General features: G+C 37.2%; 1 protein-coding gene across 2 annotated transcripts in view; it reads left to right on the top strand.

Moving 5' to 3' along the window:
- The window catches only part of KLHL1 (kelch like family member 1), a 474,296-nt gene that overhangs the window by 272,769 nt on the left and 181,124 nt on the right, over positions 1–20,403 (top strand). For both annotated transcript variants that reach the window (XM_049853061.1, XM_049853060.1), the window contains one exon: positions 13,571–13,783. In XM_049853061.1, coding sequence (XP_049709018.1) covers positions 13,571–13,783 — 213 coding nt within the window. The remainder of the gene's footprint in view (positions 1–13,570; positions 13,784–20,403) is intronic.

Here is a 20,403-nt window from a genome sequence, read left to right as displayed (position 1 = left end):
GCCAAAAGAACGAACAAATCTGTCTTGGAAGAAGTGCGGCCAGAATGCTCCTTAAAGGCAAAGATGGCGAGACTGCGTCTTAAATACTTTGGACATGTTGTCAGGAGGGTTCAGCCCCTGGAGAAGGACATCATGCTTGCAGAGTACAGGGTCAGTGCAAAAGAGGAAGACTCTTAACGAGGTGGATTGACACAGAGGCTTCAACAATGAGCTCAAACATAATGATTGTGAGGATGGCTCAGGACCAGGCAGTGTTTCCTTCTGTTGTGCATAGGGTCGCTATGAGTCAGAACCTACTCGACGGCACCGAACAACTACAACATAGTAAACCCCAACCAGGGGGTGCCTGAGAAGCCAAATTTTAGGCTTTCCTTTTACTTTTCCATTTATTTATGGAGCCCTGGTCAAATGGTGGTTAAGAACTCAACTGCTAAATCAGCAGTACAAATCCACCAGCTGCCGCTTGGAAACCCTGTGGGACAGTTCTACTCTGTCCTTCCTATAAGGTGGTTATGATTAGAAGTCAACTCAGCAACCATGATTTTGGTTTTTGTTTGTGTTTTTACTGTTCCATGTACTTGGCACGTAAGCATTTTAAGAATTTATCATTCTAGCCAATAAACTTTTTAATGAATAATTAAGTAATTTTTATCTCACTGATAGCCTTTGGTGAATTAGGATCAAGCCAGAGATTCTATGGTAGTTGTGGCAAAGGATTAACCTACCCACCATAATGTTTAGGTAAGTGATTGAATGTCCCACAAAGTGACCACTGGTTATAAAGTACAAAATGATATGATGTCCGCTTTAACTTAGTGGGCTTTCATAGAAGAGAGGAATTCCTTGAGTTAATCATAATATTACATGGTTGGGTGTTGTGTTGGTAGTAGCTGGTAATGAAGTACAGAAAATTAAAGTTTGTATTACTTATTTGCACATGAGTATAATATTAAATGTGGTTTAAACTAAATCAATAAGTAACATATGATAACTGAAGGGGATTTCCTTATAATCTTCTTGATCTGATGTGCCATTTAATTTTTAGTTAACTTTTTAAATAATATAGAAAAAAGGTATTTCTAATAGAATTGCAATTGAAGCAGTAATTATTGATAAGGAAATAACAATAATAGAGTTAAGGGACAGCAAGAAATGAATACTGGAAAGTGTACTTATTTTAAATTCAGGGAATAATTAAACACAAAAAAATGGTAAGAAGCTTCCATCTATTTTAGTATAAAAGTAAAACTGAATTGTTCATAATTACCAAAATTACTATAACATTTTATGAAGCAGCAAAAGTAGATAAAGTGGGGGTTTGTCTCGGTTATCTAGTGCTGCTTTAACAGAAATACCACAAGTGATGGGGCTTTAACAAAGAGAAGTTTATTCTCTCACAGTGGTGTAGGCTACAAGTCCAAATTCAGGGTGCCAGCTCCAGGGGAAGGCTTTCTTTCTCCATCGGCTCTGGAGGAAGGTCATTGTGATGCATCCGTCTTCCTTTAGTCTGGGAGCATCTTAGCACAGGAACTTCAAGTCTAAAGGAAACGCTCTGTTCCCGACATTGCTTTCTTGGTGGTATGAGGTTCCCCAACTCTCTGCTTGCTTCCCTTTGCTTTTAGCTCTTGAGACATAAAAGGCTACACCCTAGGGAAACTCCCTTTACTTTGGATCAGGGATGTGACCCGGTAAGGGTGTTAAAATCTCACCCTAATCCTCTTTAACATAAAATTACAATCACAAAATGGAGGACACCTACACAATAGTGAGAATCCTGGCCTAACCAAGTTAATACACACATTTTTTTTTAGGGGGACATAATTCAATCCATGACAGGGTTTTAGTCTGTATTTCTATAATCGATAAGGATTATTATATCTTAAGCACTGGCAACTTATATTTGGTGCCAAAATATTTCTTTATAATAAATGTTTCAACCTATATGTAGAAATATGTATGTATATATACGTGCATTTAATGTGAAGACCAGCACAGTTTTAGAGTAAAACTTCAGAACTCCATAATATGTAAAGAAAAAAACCCTTATATGTGGCCAAGAGTAAAGGACCCAGTTATATCTAATACTAGTTTCCTAATGTCCAGTTTTCTTATAGCAGTTTTTATGAACGAAATTATTTGCTCCTCAAAGATTTAAGTAAGATTCTCAAAGGATATAAGTTACAGGAATATACTGTAAATTAGATACAGAAATAAAAGAATCTAATGCAATGATATTAAATGAACTATTATCAGAGCTGTCTAAAAAATAAATCAAACTATAAAAGTCTATAGACTTCATACCAGATGAATTTCAATTTGACTCTAAGTTTTCTAGTGTCCGAATAAAAAACGGAATTTGATCAATTTCATAATCTACAATATTCATAATAAAATAGCGAACCAGTTTACCCAGGAGAAGTTCAATTATTCCTGCTACTAAAACTTGAAAGAAATTTCTCCCAGGGGTCATCATAAATAGGACACTATAAAATATAATGAAATATGCCTTCAGCAATATATTTATGATAGATGCCACTAAGAGCTTCATAAGGCTTTTTTTTTTAATAATATTCTTCAATATACACTGACTGCCCAGCTATACAATTGTGTGTGTAGTTTAACAGAGGCATAGACTTTAATAACTGGAAAAATAGATGGACAAGAAAACCTTTAAAGCTTCATCAGAAGCATCTTTATCTTACTGTAGCTCTTTAGAGAAACTTGGCGGCAGTAGGTCTCAGAGCACTTAATCTGTTCATTCAGTAAATAATTATTGGATATCCAGCCCCGGAGGTGCAGTAGTTAAGCACTTGGCTGCTAACAAGAAAGTCGGCAGTTCACATCTGCCAGCCTCTCGTTGGAAACCCTATGGAACAGTTCATCTCTGTCCAACAGGGTTGGCATGAGTTGGAATTGATTCGATGGCAATTTCTTTTTTTAATAATTAGCATGGAGTCCCTGGGTGGTGCAAATGGGTAACTTCCCAGCTACTAACCAAATGGTTGGTGGTTCAAACCCACCCAGAGACACCTAGGAAGAAAGGCCAAAAGGTCAAAGCCACTGAAAACGCTATGGGCCACAGTTCTACTCTGAAACGCACAGGGTTGCCTAGAGTCAGAATTGACTTGATGGTAACTGGTATACTTTATATAGTACTGTATTAGGCTCAGGGAATAAACAGAGAACAAAACAATTTCCCATAAGTCTGTTATTCTTTGATGTCAGTTAAGTATAAATAAACATGACAAATGACCTGAAAAAATGTTAATGTCCTCTTACAAAGGTAAGGGCATTTACTCCAAGGACACACTCACAATGTAGATCAGATTTTTTTCTCAGAACGTAGGTTTGAATCTGCTCTAACATACAGATTAACAGGCACTTGCAGGATGTTCTACTCTGCTTTAGTATACAGGAAGTCCCCTGGTTATGAACATCAGAGTTACCGACAACTCCTACTTGCTGTTTAATGTCGGCAAAATATTGAATGGCACACGAAGCATCAGAAGCAGATAGAAGAAATATACAGAGTCACTGTACAAAAAAGAATCAGTCAACGTTCAGCTATTTCAAGAGGTAGCATATGATCAAGACCCAATGGTATTGAAGGAAGAAATCCAAGCTGCACTGAAAAACCAGAAAAACTAAACCCAGTGCCATCGAGTCGATTCCGATTCATAACGACCCTATAGGACGGCGTAGAACTGCCCCATAGAGTTTCCAAGGAGTGCCTGGTGGATTTGAACTGGCGACCCTTTGGTTAGCAGCCATAGCACTTAACCAGTACACCACCAGGGTTTCTGCTGCACTGAAGGCACTGACATACAACAAGGCTCCAGGAACTGACAGAATACCAATTGAAATGCTTCAAAAGTGGATGCAGAGCTACAGGTGCTCATTTGTCTATGCCAAGAAATTTGGAAGACAGCTACCTGGCAAACCAACTAGAAGAGATCGATGTTTGTGCCCACTCCAAAGAAAGGTGATTCAACAGAATGTGGAAATTATCAAACAATGTCATTAATGTCACATGCAAGTAAAATTTTGCTGAAGATCATTGAAAAGCAGTTGCAGCAGTACATTGTCAGGGAACTGCCAGAAATTCAAGCCAGAATCAGAAGAGGACATAAAATGAGGGATATCATTGCTGATGTCAGATGGATCTTGGCTGAAAAGAGAGAATACCAGAAAGATGTTTACCTGTGTTTTACTGAATATGCAAAGGCATTTGACTGTGTGGATCATAACAAATTATGGATAACATTGTGAAGAATGGGAATTCCAAAACACTTAATTGTGCTCATGTGGAACCTGCAGATAAACCAAGGAATAGTTGTTTGAACAAAGCATAGAGATACTGTATGGTTTAAAATCAAAAAAAGGTGTGTGTCAGGGTTGGGTTGTTTCACCATACTTATTTAATCTGTATGCTGAGCAAATAGTCTGAGTAGATGGACTATATGAAGCAGAATGGGGCATCGGGATTGGTGGAAGACTCATTAACAACCTTCGATATGCAAATGACACAACCTTGCTTGCTGAACGTGAACAGGATTTGAAGCACTTACTGATGAAGGTCAAAGACCACAGCCTTCAGTGTGTATTGCATCTCAACATAAAGAAAACACAAGTCCTTACAACTGGACCAATAAGCAACATCATGATAAATAAAGAAAACGTTTATGTTATCAAGGATTTCATTTTACTTGAATTCATGATCAACCCCCGTGAAAACAGCAGTCAGGAAATCAAAGGACATATATCATTGGACAAATCTGCTGCCAAAGACCTCTTTAAAGTGTTAAAAAGCAAAGATGTCACTTTGAGGACTAAGATGAGCCTGACTCAAGCCATGATATTTTCAATCACCTCATATGCATGTGAAAGCTGGACAATGAATAAGGAAGATCAAAGAAGAATTCATGCCTTTGAATTATGGTGTTGGCAAAGAATATTGAATATACTGTGGTGTTATGGATTGAATTTTGTCCCCCAAAAATATGTGTATCAATTTAGCTAGACTCTGATCCCCAGTATTGTGTGATTGTCCACTCTTTTGTGATTTTCCTATGTGTTGTAAATCCTAACTCTATGATGTTAATGAGATGGGATTAGTGGCAGTTATGTTAATGAAGCAGGACTCAGCCTACAAGATTTGATTGTGCCTTAAGCCAATCTCTTTTGAGATGTAAAAGAGAGAAGTGAGCAGAAGGGCATGAGGACCACATACCACCAAAAAACAAGAGCCAAGAAAATAATGTGTCATTTGAACCTGAAGTCCCTACAATGAGAAGCTCCTCAACTGAAGATTGATGACAAGGAACTTCCCCAAGATCCCACAGACAGAGAAAGAAAAAGCCTTCTTCTGGATTTGACACCCTGAATTCAGACTTCTAGCCTCCTAAACTGTGAGAGAATAAATTCTTCTTTGTTAAAGTTATCCACTTGTGATGTTTCTGTTATAGCAACACTAGATAACTAAGACAGAATTTGGTACCAGGTGTGGGGTGTTGCTCAAACAGACGCCTAAAATGTAGAAGTGGTTTTGAAACTCTGAATGTGTAGAAGCTGATTGAGTTTTAAAGTGCGAACAGTAAAAGCATAGATTGCCTTCAACAGACTGTTGATGGAATAATGGACGTCAGACAATTCTGATGAGGACGCAGAAGCAAATCAGGAGAGCTGGTACACTGGTGATGGTGAAGATAGTGATCAGCAGGACCAGGAGACCAGCTCAAGGCACAGGTGGAGCCAACCTAAAGAGCATAACAATGATCAAGAGAATGGCATAGGACGAGGCAGTATTTAGTTTTGTTATACATAGGGTTGCTATGATTTGGAACCAACTCAGTGGCACCTAATAACAACAACAAATTTGCCCTCACTTTGAAACAATTGAACCAACCCATACTCACAACAAATTCTTCATCACAGTCGCCTTCACTTGCTGCACGTGCTGCTTTTAAATCATTGAAAAACCTTCAAGCCTTTTATTGCACTAAGGTAAAGCTATTTGAGAACTGTATACAACTGTTCCAACTCACCTACAAATTCTACCTAAAGACTCAAAGACACAGTTAAGGCCACCAGTAGTCACAATGCCTTAAATTTGGAAGAGTGCCACAGGTTTTATCCTAAAGCAATGGTCCTATTGGGAACTCTATCACAACTACGGCTTTAAAAGTATCATCTGAGAAGCACTAGGTATATCTTCCTTGGGGTTGTCTCAAGGGGTAGAGCAGATCGAACAGCTGATCTCTGCCTTCTCCAACCTTGCTTTAGCCACCGAAGACTTGCTGCTTAAAATGTAAATTATTTTCAGGTGTCCCAGCCATGATCTTTTCAATCACTTTTTTTTTTAAATAATTTTTATTGTGCTTTAAGTGAAAGTTTACAAATCAAGTCAGTCTGTCACATATAAGCTTATATACACCTTACTCCATACTCCCACTTACTCTCCCCCTAATGAGTCAGCCCGTTCCCTCATTCCAGTCTCTCCTTTTGTGCCAGTTTTGCCAGTTTCTAATCCTCTCTACCCTCCTATCTCCCCTCCAGACAGGAGATGCCAACGCAGTCTCAAGTGTCCACCTGATACAAGTAGCTCACTCTTCATCAGCATCTCTCTCCAACCCATTGTCCAGTCCCTTCCATGTCTGATGAATTGTCTTCAGGACTGGTTCCTGTGTGGGCCAACAGAAGGTTTGGGGACCATGACCGCTGGGATTCTTCTAGTCTCAGTCAGACCATTAAGTCTGGTCTTTTTATGAGAATTTGGGATCTGCATCCCACTGATCTCCTGCTCCCTCAGGGGTTCTCTGTTGTGCTCCCTGTCAGGACAGTCATTGATTGTGGCCGGGCACCAACTAGTTCTTCTGGTCTCAGGATGATGTAAGTCTCTAGTTCATGTGGCCCTTTCTGTCTCTTGGGCTCTTAGTTATTGTGTGACCTTGGTGTTCTTCATTCTCCTTTGATCCAGGTGGGTTGAGACCAATTGATGCATCTTAGATGGCCGCTTGTTAGCATTTAAGACCCCAGACACCACACTTCAAAGTGGGATGCAGAATGTTTTCATAATAAAATTATTTTGCCAATTGACTTAGAAGCTCCCTTAAGCCATAGTTCCCAAACCCCTGCCCTTGCTCCGCTGACCTTTGAAGCATTCAGTTTATCCCATAAACTTCTTTGCTTTTGGTCCAGTCCAGTTGAGCTGACCTTTCGTATATTGAGTATTGTCCTTCCCTTCACCTAAAGTAGTTCTTATCTACTAACTAATCAGTAAATAACCCTTTTCCACACCCCCCCCCGCCCCATGTAACCACAAAAGTATGCGTTCTTCTCAGTTTATACTATTTCTCAAGATCTTATAATAGTGGTCTTGTACAATATTTGTCCTTTTGCATCTGACTAATTTCACTCAGCATAATGCCTTCCAGTTTCCTCCATGTTATGAAATGTTTCAACAGATTCCTCACTGTTCTTTATCGATGAGTAGTATTCCATTGTGTGAATATACCATAATTTATTTAACCATTCATCCATGATGGACACCTTGGTTGCTTCCAGCTTTTTGCTATTTTAAACAGAGCTGCAATAAACATGGGTGTGCATATATCTGTTCGTGTAAAGGCTCTTATTTCTCTAGGGTATATTCTGAGGAGTGGGATTTCTGGGTTGTATGGTAGTTCTATTTCTAACTTTTTAGAGAAAACACCAGATAGATTTCCAAAGTGGTAGTACCATTTTACATTCCCACCAGCAGTGTATAAGAGTTCCGATCTCTCCGCAGCCTCTCCAAGATGTATTATTTTGCGTTTTTTTTTGGATTAATGCCAGCCTTGTTGGAGTGAGATGGAATCTCATCGTAGTTTTAATTTGCATTTCTCTAATGGTTAATGATCGAGAGCATTTTCTCATGTGTCTGTTAGGTGCCTGAACATCTTCTTTAGTGAAGTACGTGTTCATATCTTTTAGCCACTTTTTGATTGGGTTGTTTGTCTTTTTGTGGTTGAGTTTAAACAGAATCATATAGATTTTAGAGATCAGGCACTGGACGGAGATGTCATAGCTGAAAATTCTTTCCCAATCTGTAGGTGGTCTTTTTACCCTTTTGGTGAAGTCTCTAGATGAGCATAGGTGTTTGATTTTTAGGAGCTCCCAGTTATCTGGTTTCTCTTCATCATTTTTGGTAATGTTTTGTATTCTGTTTGTGCCTTGTATTAGGGCTCCTAACGTTGTCCCTATTTTTTCTTCCATGATCTTTATCGATTTAGTCTTTATGTTTAGGTCTTTGATCCACTTGGAGTTAGTTTTTGTGCTTGGTGTGAGGTATGGGTCCTGTTTCATTTTTTTGCAAATGGATGTCCAGTTATGCCAGCACCATTTGTCAAAAAGACTATCTTTTCCCCAATTAACTGACACTGGTCCTTTGTCAAATATCAGCTGCTCATATGTGGATGGATTTATATCTGGATTCTCAATTCTGTTCCATTGGTCTATGTGCCTGTTGTTGTACCAGTACCAGGCTGTTTTGACTACTGTGGCTGTATAATAGGTTCTAAAATCGGGTAGAGTGAGGCCTCCCACTTTCTTCTTCTTTTTCAATAATGCTTTACTTATCTGGGGCTTCTTTCCCTTCCATATGAAGTTGGTGATTTGTTTCTTCATCACATTAAAAAAATGTCATTGGAATTTGGATTGGAAGTGCATTGTATGTATAGACGGCTTTTGGTAGAATAGATATTTTTACTATGCTTTGTCTTCCTATCCATGAGCAAGGTATGCTTTTCCACTTATATAGGTCCTTTTTAGTTTCTTGCACTAGTACTTTGTAGTTTTCTTTGTATAGGTCTTTTACATCTTTGGTAAGATCTATTCTTAAGTATTTTATCTTCTTGGGGACTACTGTGAATGGTATTGATTTGGTGATTTCCTCTTTGTAAATTTTGTGTTCCTCATTTTCATAGTAGTCAAATTTATGTTTGCTGAGTTGTTATGATTTTCTTGGTTTTTATTTTGAGTTATGGAATTGTTATACCTCTTTGTGATTACCTTAATATTTACACCTATTTTTCTAAGTAAAAACCTAACTTGTATTTTCCTATATCACCTTGTTTTCCTCTCATATGGCAGTTCTATGCCTCCTGTATTTAGTCCCTCTTTTTAATTATTGTGATCTTTTACATATTGACTTCAAAGATTCCCTGTTTTGGGCATTTTTTTCTTTTGAAAAATTAATCTTAATTTGTTTTTGTGATTTTCCTAATTGAGTTGATATCAGGATGTTCTGTTCTGTGACCTTGTGTTGTGCTGGTATCTGATATTATTGATTTTCTGACCAATTTCCTTTAGTATTTCTTGTAGCTTTGGTTTGGTTTTTGCAAATTGTCTAAGCTGTGTTTATCTGCAAATGTTTTAATTTCACCTTCATATTTGACAGAGAGTTTTGCTGGATATATGATCCTTGGCTGGCAGTTTTTCTCCTTCAGTGCTCTATATATGTCATCCCATTGCCTTCTTGACTGCATGGTTTCTGCTGAGTAGTCTGAACTTATTCTTAATGATTCTCCTTTGTAGGAGACCTTTCTTTTATCCCTGGCTGCTTTTAAAATTTTCTCTTTATCTTTGGTTTTGGCAAGTTTGATGATAATATGTCTTGGTGATTTTCTTTTTGGATCAGTCTTAAATGGGGTTTGATAAGCATCTTGGATAGATATCCTTTCATCTTTCATGATGTCAGGGAAGTTTTCTGCCAACAGATCTTCAACTATTCTCTCTGTATTTTCTGTTATCCCTCCCTGTTCTGGGACTCCAATCACACGCAAGTTATTCTTGATAGAGTCCCACATGATTCCTAGTGTTTCTTCATTTTTTTTAATTCTTTAATCTGATTTTTTTTCAGTTATAATGGTGTCAATTCTCTTATCCTCCAGGTCCCCCACTCTGCATTCCATTTGCTTGATTCTGCTCCTCTGACTTCCTATTGAGTTGTCTAATTTTGTAATTTTACTGTTAATCTTTTGGATTTCTGAATGCTATCTCTTTATGGATTCTTGCAACTTATTAATTTTTCCACTATGTTCTTGAATAATCTTTTTGATTTCTTCAACTGCGTTATCAGTGTGTTCCTTGGTTTTTTCTGTAGATTGCCTTATTTCATTTCTGAGGTTATCCCTGATGTCTTGAAGCATTCTGTAAATTAGTTTTTTATATTCTGCATCTGGCAATTCCAGGACTGTATCTTCATTTGGGAAAAATTTTGATTCTTTAGTTTGGGGAGTTGTAGAAGCCATCATGGTCTGCTTCTTTATGTGGTTTGATATTGACTGCTGTCTCTGAGGCATCTCTAAGATATTGTAGTGATTTATTCTATATTTGCTCACTGAGTCTTGTCTTGTTTTGTTTTCTTTCAATGTACGTAGATGGGCTACTAGATTGTGCTGTCTTTATTGTCGTAGCCCTTGAATCACTTATGTCCTATTACCAGCTGGTTTGGCCTGTTACCAGATATATAAGCCTAAGAGTCCATTCACTATTCTTGAACAGAATCTGATTTTGGGTCACCAAGTGTGCAGTGCAGACTGTCACCTATCCACCTAGAGGAGTAGTGGTGCTAGTTGTGTGCACCAGATTCTAGTAACAGCAGGGGGTCACACTCCGGGGGGGGGGGCAGGATGCTGACTGTCTTCCCCCAAGTGCCAGTGAGATAGGTGTGTCTCTATTCCTAAAGCACTTTGGTGGGTGGGCTCTGCAGCTGTACCTTAGGCACCCAATGCATGTACCTCTACAGACTGGTAGGTGTCACTATCCTCAGACCACTATGGCAGGAGGCTAGGTGGTCTGGGGGGAGCTTCAGCCCTCAGTTCCCTGTTGTGGGTCAGTGAGGGCTCTATTTAATATGCAGAGATATCAGACCTGAGAAACTTGTCTTTACAGTAATCCACTAAAACAATTACAGCCAGATCCCTATCAGAATTGCCTTTACATTATAATAGCCACCTTGTTCCCTGTAGGGATGAAAGCCCAAGACTGTGGATCTCATATGCCTGGCTGGAGCTGGTTCTGTATTTTTAGTCCAATTTCGGGAAGTCAGGGAAGGATTTTCGGGCCCTGGGTTTTTTGTAGCTGCCTCTCTCAGGCCAGGAGAATGGGTTAGGAAAAGACCAAAAAAGAACAAAAAAAGAAAAACAAAAACCGCAGAGTACTTCACTCTCTGGCTCAGGAAATTCCAATGTTAATGAAGCTGCCTGGGAAGGGGAGGGGAGGGGTCAGATAGATAGGAGAGAGTAGCACCCCGGAATATAGACAAAGTTACTTATCTTGTTTGGTGATGACTATTTTATCTGAGATTCTGGAGGGGTGTGTAGCCTGTGCATGTTGGCTGGGTCCAGATTGTCCCCGAGGGTCAGGCCCCCATCCTGTGCTTGTGCTGTCTCAGAAGCCGTGGTCAGTTCCTCCGCTCCCAGTCCAAAGCCCAGAGCCAAGGTTCCCCGGCTGGGATGCTGCACTCCAGGCTCCAAAGCCAGTCACTGCCTCTCAGTGACTTCTCATCCCGTGAGCCGTGTTGCTGCGCTTCCTGCATGCACTGCTTGGGCTTCCCCCTAGGTCACTTCTGGGGGCTAGGGCTGCATCCCATGTTTGCGCCATCTCAGGATGCCGTGGTCAGCTCCCCTGCACTCAGTCCAAAGCCCGGCACCAAGGTTTTCTGACTGGGACGCTGGCTCCAAGCTCCGAAAACTGTTATTGCTTCCCTGTGTTTGCTCGTTCTCAGTCTCTGTCACTCAGGTCAACTCTTTAGATCTGTATTTGATGGTCAGGGCTTGTAGACTGTCATGTATGTGATCGACTCACTTGTTTTTCTAAGTCTTTGTTGTAAGAGGGATCCGAGGTAGCTTCTACCTAATCAGCCATCTTGGCCCCCTCTCTCAATCACTTATGATGCTTGTAAAAACTATGGAATGAAAAAGGAAGACCAAAGAAGAAATGGTGCATCCAAATTGGGTGTTGGTGAAGAATATTGAATATACCATGGACTGTCAAAATAACAGCAACAACAAAAATCAATCTTAGAATACATTAACCGGCATACTCTTTAGAAGCAAGATGGTGAGATTTAGGCTTGCTTAATTTGGACATATCATCAGGAAAAGGACATCTTATTAGGAAAAGTAGAAGATCAGCAAAAATGAGGGAAATGCACCACTGAACATGAAGATGATGCAGGATGAGGCAACATTGTGTTCTGTATGCATGAATTGGAGCCAGAAATTGTTATGATAGCAACTAATAATAACAACTTTAAAAAATATGTATGAAAAACAGAATACTATACTATTTTTCTCCATAAAGATCATTAATGCATCTATTTAATAAATATATACTCTGTTCCTGCTGTCTTCCAGACTTTATGCCAGGGGCTAGATATACACAGTTAAATAAATCAGGGTCTTTGTCTTAAGTAGCTTACAGTTTGTAAAGAGACCTTCTGGGTGAACCAAAGTTTAAGCTCAGTTTGGTAACTGCTGTTTCAGGGGTATTCATACCACACACTGTGAAAGGACAGAGGAGGCATAGCCAGAGCAGCTGGGATTGAAGAGAGCGCTCAATATACAAGAGGTGGCCTTTGAATTGAATCTTGAAAAATAATAGGAATTAGGAAAAGAAGGTGGATAAAGCCATTTAAAGCACTGGAGTGGGTGAAGGAGTCCATGCCAAACAGCACTGTAAATTGAAAGAAAGGTGAGTAATATTCGTGACTGAAATTCAAATATGAGAGAAAATGAAGTATTAGAAGCAAGAAGAGGGCAGATCATGGAGAGCCAGAGAGCTTAACCTGCGAAGTTTGAACCAAAAGACAAGAGGACACCGGAACAAACAGAACAAATAAAGAAAACAAAACTTCAGAGTAATGCCATGATCACATTTCTGTTTGAGAAATATTACTCTGGTATCATTATAGAAGATTCAGTCAAGAAGCTAAGGACAGAGACAGAGTAATTAGAGATTATGGCAGCAATGTGGAAGAGAAGAAATGGGAATCTGAATTAAGCTAGAGAAATTGTTATCAGAGGTGGAAGATACGAAGATAAGGGGGTGCAACATGTGAGATTTTGTGACTTCTGTGGCCTAAATGTCTTGTTTTCCCTTTTGAATTAACAATGTGTATTCTTATATTACTTTTCTCCATGTTATTTTACTCTCACCTTTTTATGCATGTATATGAAGCCGAACTTTCAAAACTTTGAAATGGTATTCCTTTCATATTCACCAAATCTTATATGACGGTCGACTTGAAACTTGAATATTTGATCACTTAGTACATTCTGCCTGTGTAACAAAGTTCATCATTATAACCTTCCAGTTATTACAAGTTCTGTGCTCTCTCAAATACGTATACACTTCAATTACAATTGCAATGCTTTTATTTTAACAGATTCTAGTTTCTGAAGGACTGAGTTTCAAGGATTATGTTATAACGAGAACAAAGGTTATTGACTGCATTTCTCATTTCTTTCTGAGATACCTTACTAGCTAAATAAAACAGAATTTATGCCAAGATGTTTTCTCCCTGCAGGAAAACATAATGGAAGTTATCAGAAATCAAGAGTTTTTACTCCTTCCAGCTGAGGAGCTCCATAAACTCCTAGCCAGTGATGATGTCAATGTTCCTGATGAAGAGACCATCTTCCATGCATTAATGATGTGGGTCAAGTACGACACACAGAGGAGATGCAATGACCTAAGTATGCTTCTTGCCTTTATAAGACTGCCATTGCTGCCACCACAGGTAATTACGTGTGACTCTGTTTTAATAGCTATGACCTGCTCAAAAATTCTATATTGAAAGTAAGCATTACGATCCATTTTTTATTTTTACTCATATATTGTTTCTGTTTTAATCAAATACTATCTTTAAGGGAAATTTCATAGTGGAGACTTAAAGGATGATCCACTAATACTCTGAATCCCATCTCTGGCACTTTCTTGAATCATGGTCACTTATATGACTGTGAGAATATCACTCAACTTCTGTGATCATTAATTTCTTCATCTATACACCAGGGTACACTGACGCAAAAGTTTTGTGAGGACCAAATTAGATAATATACTTAAAACACTTTATTTCAACACAGTATCCAGGTGATTTTTTAAAAAAAATACCTTCTATGTATGTGTATGTATATATATATATATATATATATACACACACATATACATATATAGTCAAGAAAGGTGTGCGTCAGGATTGTATTCTTTCACCATACCTGTTCAATCTGTATGCTGAGCAAATAATATGAGAAGCTGGACTACATGAAGAAGAACGGGGCATCTGGATTGGAGGAAGACTCATTAACAGCCTGGGTTATGCAGATGACACAACCTTGCTTGCTGAAAGTGAAGAGGACTTGAAGCACTTACTAATGAAGATCAAAGACCACAGCCTTCAGTATGGATTGCACCTCAACATAAAGAAAACAAAAATCCTCACAACTGGACCAATGAGCATCATCATGATAAACAGAGAAAAGATTGAAGTTGTCAAGGATTTCATTTTACTTGGATCCACAATCCATAGGCATGGAAGCAGCAGTCAAGAAATCAAAAGGTGCATTGCATTGGGTAAATCTGCTGCAAAGGATCTCTTTAAAGTGTTGAAGAGCAAAGATATCACCTTGAAGACTAAGGTGCGCCTGACCCAAACCATGGTATTTTCAATCGCATCATATGCATGTGAAAGCTGGACAATGAGTAAGGAAGACCAAAGAAGAATTGACGCCTTTGAATTGTGGTGTTGGCGAAGAATATTGAATACACCATGGAATTCCAAAAGAATGAACAAATCTGTCTTAGAAGAAGTACAACCAGAATGCTTCTTAGAAGCAAGGCTGGTGAGACTGCATCTTACATACTTTGGCCATGTTGTCAGGAGGGATCAGTCCCCAGAGAAGGACATCATGCCTGGCAGAGTATAGGATCAGCAGAAAAGAGGAAGACCCTCAATGAGGTGGATTGACACTGTGGCTGCAACAATAAGCTCAAGCATAACAATGATTGTAAGGGTGGGTCGGGACTGGGCAGTGTTTCATTCTGTTGTGAGTAGGGTTGCTACGAGTCAGAACTGACTTGACGGCATCTGACAACAACAACAACAAATATATATATATATATATATCTGCAGTAATTAGTTCCTAGCTTCACCGTTTCTGAAAATAACAAGGAATAATTTATAACTAGTTTGACCTAAAATTCAATGTGTTCATTCTTTGGTCAAAATGCATATTATATGGTCATTTAAGGATACTTATTAAAAATCAGTTCATGCTATTTCAGACATTATAGAGAGATAGAACATTCTTACTCGATGGAGGTGAATTATGAATAGCACCTAGCAACTGGAATTATGGAATCTTTGATAATGGGAGCTGAGGGAAATACAGACACCACATGATCTAATCACCTCATTTTTAGAAGGTAGGTAGGGCACAGAGTAATTGAACAAGGACATTAAGTTCTCTCAACTAATGAGAGGAAGGATTACTTGTTCTCCCTGATTCTGATACTTGTGTCTTTAAACTAACTTGTAATGCAAATTTATCTATGTGCTTGTCATGCTATCCAAAAATTAACTTTAAGGAGACTTTAATCTCTGAAATGACAGATAAAATTGTGTTTTTGTGTATTTTGTGACATGCGGAGATGTAAGTCTTGGAGAAGGGGGCCTATAACATTAATTAAAGTCTTAATTTGGATCCAGACCACTGCCAAAAAATTTACTAATCCTTATACTACTAAGATTGTAAGTTAGAGAATTAGAAATTTGGGTAAGAATGGTAGTCAAGTATGAAGTGCTAATAACGTGAACAAATAATGTTGTATATCAAGATTAGAAAGTTAAATAGGTCTATTACACAGCTTTTGCCAATTTAAGTTTTTTACATTGTACAGCTTATTGACAGCACTTAATAATATTAGGCTAAGCAAACCTTAAAAACTTACACAGTGATTTTTCCACCATTGTAAACCAAAACTCAATGATTCATAGAAATAGCCCCCCTTCCCCCTCACTCCTGCCCCTGGTAACTACTAGTAAACTTTGTTCTCTATACATTTGCCTTATCTTTTTATATAAATGAAGCCATACAATATTAGTCCTTTTGTGACTGACTTACTTCACTCAGCATAATGTCTTCAAGCTCCATCTATGTTGTGGCATGTACCAAGACTTCATTAATCTTATTGGCTGAGTAGCATTCCATTGTATGTATGTACCATTTTTTTGTTTATCCATCAATCCGTTGATGGGCATTTAAGTCATTTCCACTTTTTGTCTATCGTGACTAGTGCTGCAATGAACATTGGTGTACAGGTATCTAATGAATCTCTACTTTCAAATCTTTTGGATATATACTCCCCCCCAGAAAAAAACCAAACCCACTGCCATCGAGTCGATTCCGACTCATAGAGACCCTATAGGACAGAGTAGAACTGCCCCATAGAGTTTCCAAGGAACCCCTGGCGGACTCAAACTGCTGACCTCTTGGTTAGCAGCATATCACTTAACCACTATGCCACCGGGGTATATACATAGGAGTGAAATCGGGTCATATACTAGTTCTATTTTTAGTTTTTTGAGAAACCACTGTTCTGTTTTTCACAATGACTCGTAGTGCTTGGGATTTTAAAAGCTTTCAAGTGGCTATCCGTGGCACAAAAACTGGTCTCTATTTGCCTGGAGCAACAGAGGAAGAAGGAGAATCAGGAATAGGAGGAAGAAAGGAATGTGTTGCTAATTACCTCCATGAATAACTGCCTTCTCTGCCATGAGACAATAAGAACTGGGTGGTGCCCAGCTACCATTACTGAACATGTTGATCAGGGATTATAGAAGAATCCTGATTAAAAGGGGGGAATATGAGACAGAATTTCAAATCTTAATGGAATCCAGACTTTCTGGAACCCTGAGGGATGGATGAACCCTAGAAACTATTGCTGTGAGATAATCTTTAATCTTTAAACTAAAAATATACTCTGAAGTCTTCTTAAAACCAAACCATAGTTAACTCAAAAAGAACATTTTCTGTGAGCATTATGCTCTTTTAAGATCTATCTATATGGGATCAAATTGAAAATAGCAACTCAAAAGATTAGATAGGAACCTTAGGAGGCAGTGAGTTTATGTTAATGGAGGAAGAAGAGCTCAGAAAAAGGGGGTGTGAATGATTGCACAACTGGAAGAAAGTAATCAATGTCATTGAATTGTACATGTAGAAATTATTGAATTGTGTACGTTCCACTGTGTACATTCTCAACAACAAAAAAATAAAATAAATTAAAAAAAAATATTAGGGATATTTAAAGCATGAAGGGTCTACATATTTCTGGTGATATAAGTGTTGCATTTCAAAAGGAGATAGTACTTGAACTAATTTTTTAAGTAGACTTAAAAAGGAATATGGTTTGTTTTTGTAGGGTAATTCATGCAGACGTAAATGATAGGTTCGAGGTAGTAAAAGAACAATATTTGGGAGATCATTTGTGAGCTGCTTCCGTTATTGCTATAATGCTATACAAGACATCATAAAGCACTGACTAAGGCAACAGTAGAAAAGATAGAGAAGGCGGCATGGTTTAAAGAAATGTTTAAGACAAACATAAATATAGAGAAAATATATACTTTCAGGTTTAAGTTAAGCTAAATAGCCTGTATTAATTTTTACAGCTCTGAGTTTCTTTGATTCTATTTAATAAATACAAGAAAAAAATTTCTGGAATTAAAAAAAAAGTAGCCATAAGGACAGAAACTTCACAGACAAAGAAAATATTAGATTACAATAAATCTTTTGTTATATTTGTAAGGCAGTCGACCAACTTGACTTGGGAAAATTTCAGTTCAATCATTTCTCATTATGTGCACTCTACTGCTTTTTTTTTTAATTACTAGTTCCATTATGCGTATCTATGTTTAGTTATATCTTAAGCATGCAAGAGATAATCAATTCTGTTTCTATTATTTATGCATTAATATATCCCATTATGAAGTATAAATTATGGTAATTTGGAGTTACAAATATAATGAAGATGGAAAGATTAGTAGAGAATATGGATTTCAGATAAGAAGAGTGGTAGAGAAAGTAGGCTTCAGAAAAGAATAGGAAAAAAGATAAAAAGAAACAGAAGCAACAATGTCTGTTTTATTCTCTAGTGAAATACAATAGTTGGTACTAAATAAATTTAGTTATTTAACTTTGCTATTTTTTTTTTTATGGAAAAGATCAGAGGAAAGACAAAAAGAAAGAAAAGATAATTGAATTATAGACTAAGAAATGGTAAATGACTTCTATTCCCTTTCTAAATAAGTGAGGGATAGATTTTTAACTAATAGTTTCCACATTTTTCTTGAACTTCCTGAAGTTAAAAATTTCAAAAGAATTGAGAAAAATCGTGGAAGTTTCAGTCATTTTAGAAAGAATGTTATATATATTACATTGCAAAAAAAAAAAAAAGGAGCATACCAAATTCGATTTAATCATCTTTGTTTCCTCTTTTCAGGAGGCAACAAAGAGCTGCCGCTATGCAATAAACAACATGGTTTAATTTTTTCTTTTTTTTCTTTTATTTTTATTCCACTCCTTTTAACTGGCTTCATATGTTGCATCTTTTAATATGTGTTGTTGTTGTGTCTCATCTAGTCAATTTCCATTCATAGCGACCATATAGAGCAGAGTAGAACTGCCCCATAGGATTTTCTAGACAATTTTTTTTTTTTAATCTTAAAGGAGCGAATTGTCAGGTCTTTTCTCGCTCAGAACAGCTGTTGGATATGAACTGCCAAGCTTTCAGTTAGCATCTGAGTGCTTAGCCATTGCGCCACCAGGGCTCCTGTAATATATATACACATATTTACTTATTATATACATATTTTAAAATGATATGTAAGTATCAGAAATATGGTGTGTTCTCTTCTAGCGAATGATATATAAAGTAGGGGAATGCTGTTTTAAAAATCAAGCAAATGCATTTCTACATAAAACCAAGTCAATAAATACTCAGGAAAATTCAGTATCACAGCCAGAGATTATTTAGAAGGTTGAGATATAGAGATAACCTTTGCTTCATTTCTTAGGACCTGTATTACCTCTTTTGAGACAACAAGGAGAAATATTTCTCACAACAAACCCAGTGACTCGTAAGAGAAATATCCAGCAATGTGTGTGTGTTAGTGTGTCCACATACTTACTTTTATTTTCTGTAGCAAAAAGTAAGAGAAAAAAGTTTGAAATATTTTATTTTCTGTAGCAAAAAGTAAGAGAAAAAAGTTTGAAATATAACAAGAAAATATTGCCTAGGCTTAGAGAAATGTAGTTTAATCTCATGACCAAATAATAAAAGTAATAATAATAATGAGATTCAACTAAGTGCTTAAATTTGAAAAACAAATGTTAACTTTATGTAAAAAAAAAAAAAAAAAGAGTTTACAGAAATTAACTCTTTCTATTCTAAGTTGTGGAGTAATAAATTCTTCACAAAAGATTATTTATGGTAGTAACGGAGCTGTGAAAAGGATGGGCAAGATCTTCAACCTTTTATCCACTGAAAAAATATGATGACTGACCTGATACTAGTGACATAAGGACTCTGTTGTCCATAAAAATTATAGCCACAACTAAGAAGCCTAATGAAAAGCAAGCAAAATGGCAAAGAGAAAATCAATATAAAAAGAGCATTCATGAATCATAGTGTAAGATATATAGAGTAGGGTAGACTCTTGAGTTGCTTATGTTTTGTTTGAGTTTACTTCCCCATAGCAAGCATTGGTAAACTACTCCCTGATAAATCCGACAGGTCTCAAAGTTTGCCAACATAAATGTTCACCGTTTAGTATGTTATATATCTTATCTTTACAAAGGAAAACAGAAAAACTCTTATAAACAAGTAAAGCAAAAAGAATCAAACACCTTAACAGAATCCATTACTAGTTTTGTTACTTCATCATTTTTTATTCTTTTTTTTTCTCCCTCTGATTTCCTTGCTGTTAAATTAATGGTTATACAAGGCTATCAGTGGATAGTTAGTATTCTGTACAAAACTAAGATTATAAAAATAAAATAAAAATAAAAAGAGATAGTGTTACTCTTCTCTAAATACACACACATTAAAATCATAAGTCTTTAAATGAGAAATATGTGACAACATATACTCCTAAAATCCTGTAGATTTATGTTACATACTATTTAGTTACATGGTCACTTAACACACTATGATGATTGCGGTACAAATTATAACATTAAAAAAACACAAAACCTTTTTTTATTTCAGCATGCTTATAAATCAACTAGAGTATCAATGTAACAAAAAATGTGTAAACACATTTACAAGCACAAAGTCATACATACATACATGACTCTC

This window comes from Elephas maximus, chromosome 14 (genome assembly GCF_024166365.1).
Source record: "Elephas maximus indicus isolate mEleMax1 chromosome 14, mEleMax1 primary haplotype, whole genome shotgun sequence".
NCBI classification, from domain to species: domain Eukaryota; kingdom Metazoa; phylum Chordata; class Mammalia; order Proboscidea; family Elephantidae; genus Elephas; species Elephas maximus.
The sequence above is the reverse complement of the archived record's forward strand: the minus strand, read 5'-3'. Positions and strand labels throughout refer to the sequence as shown.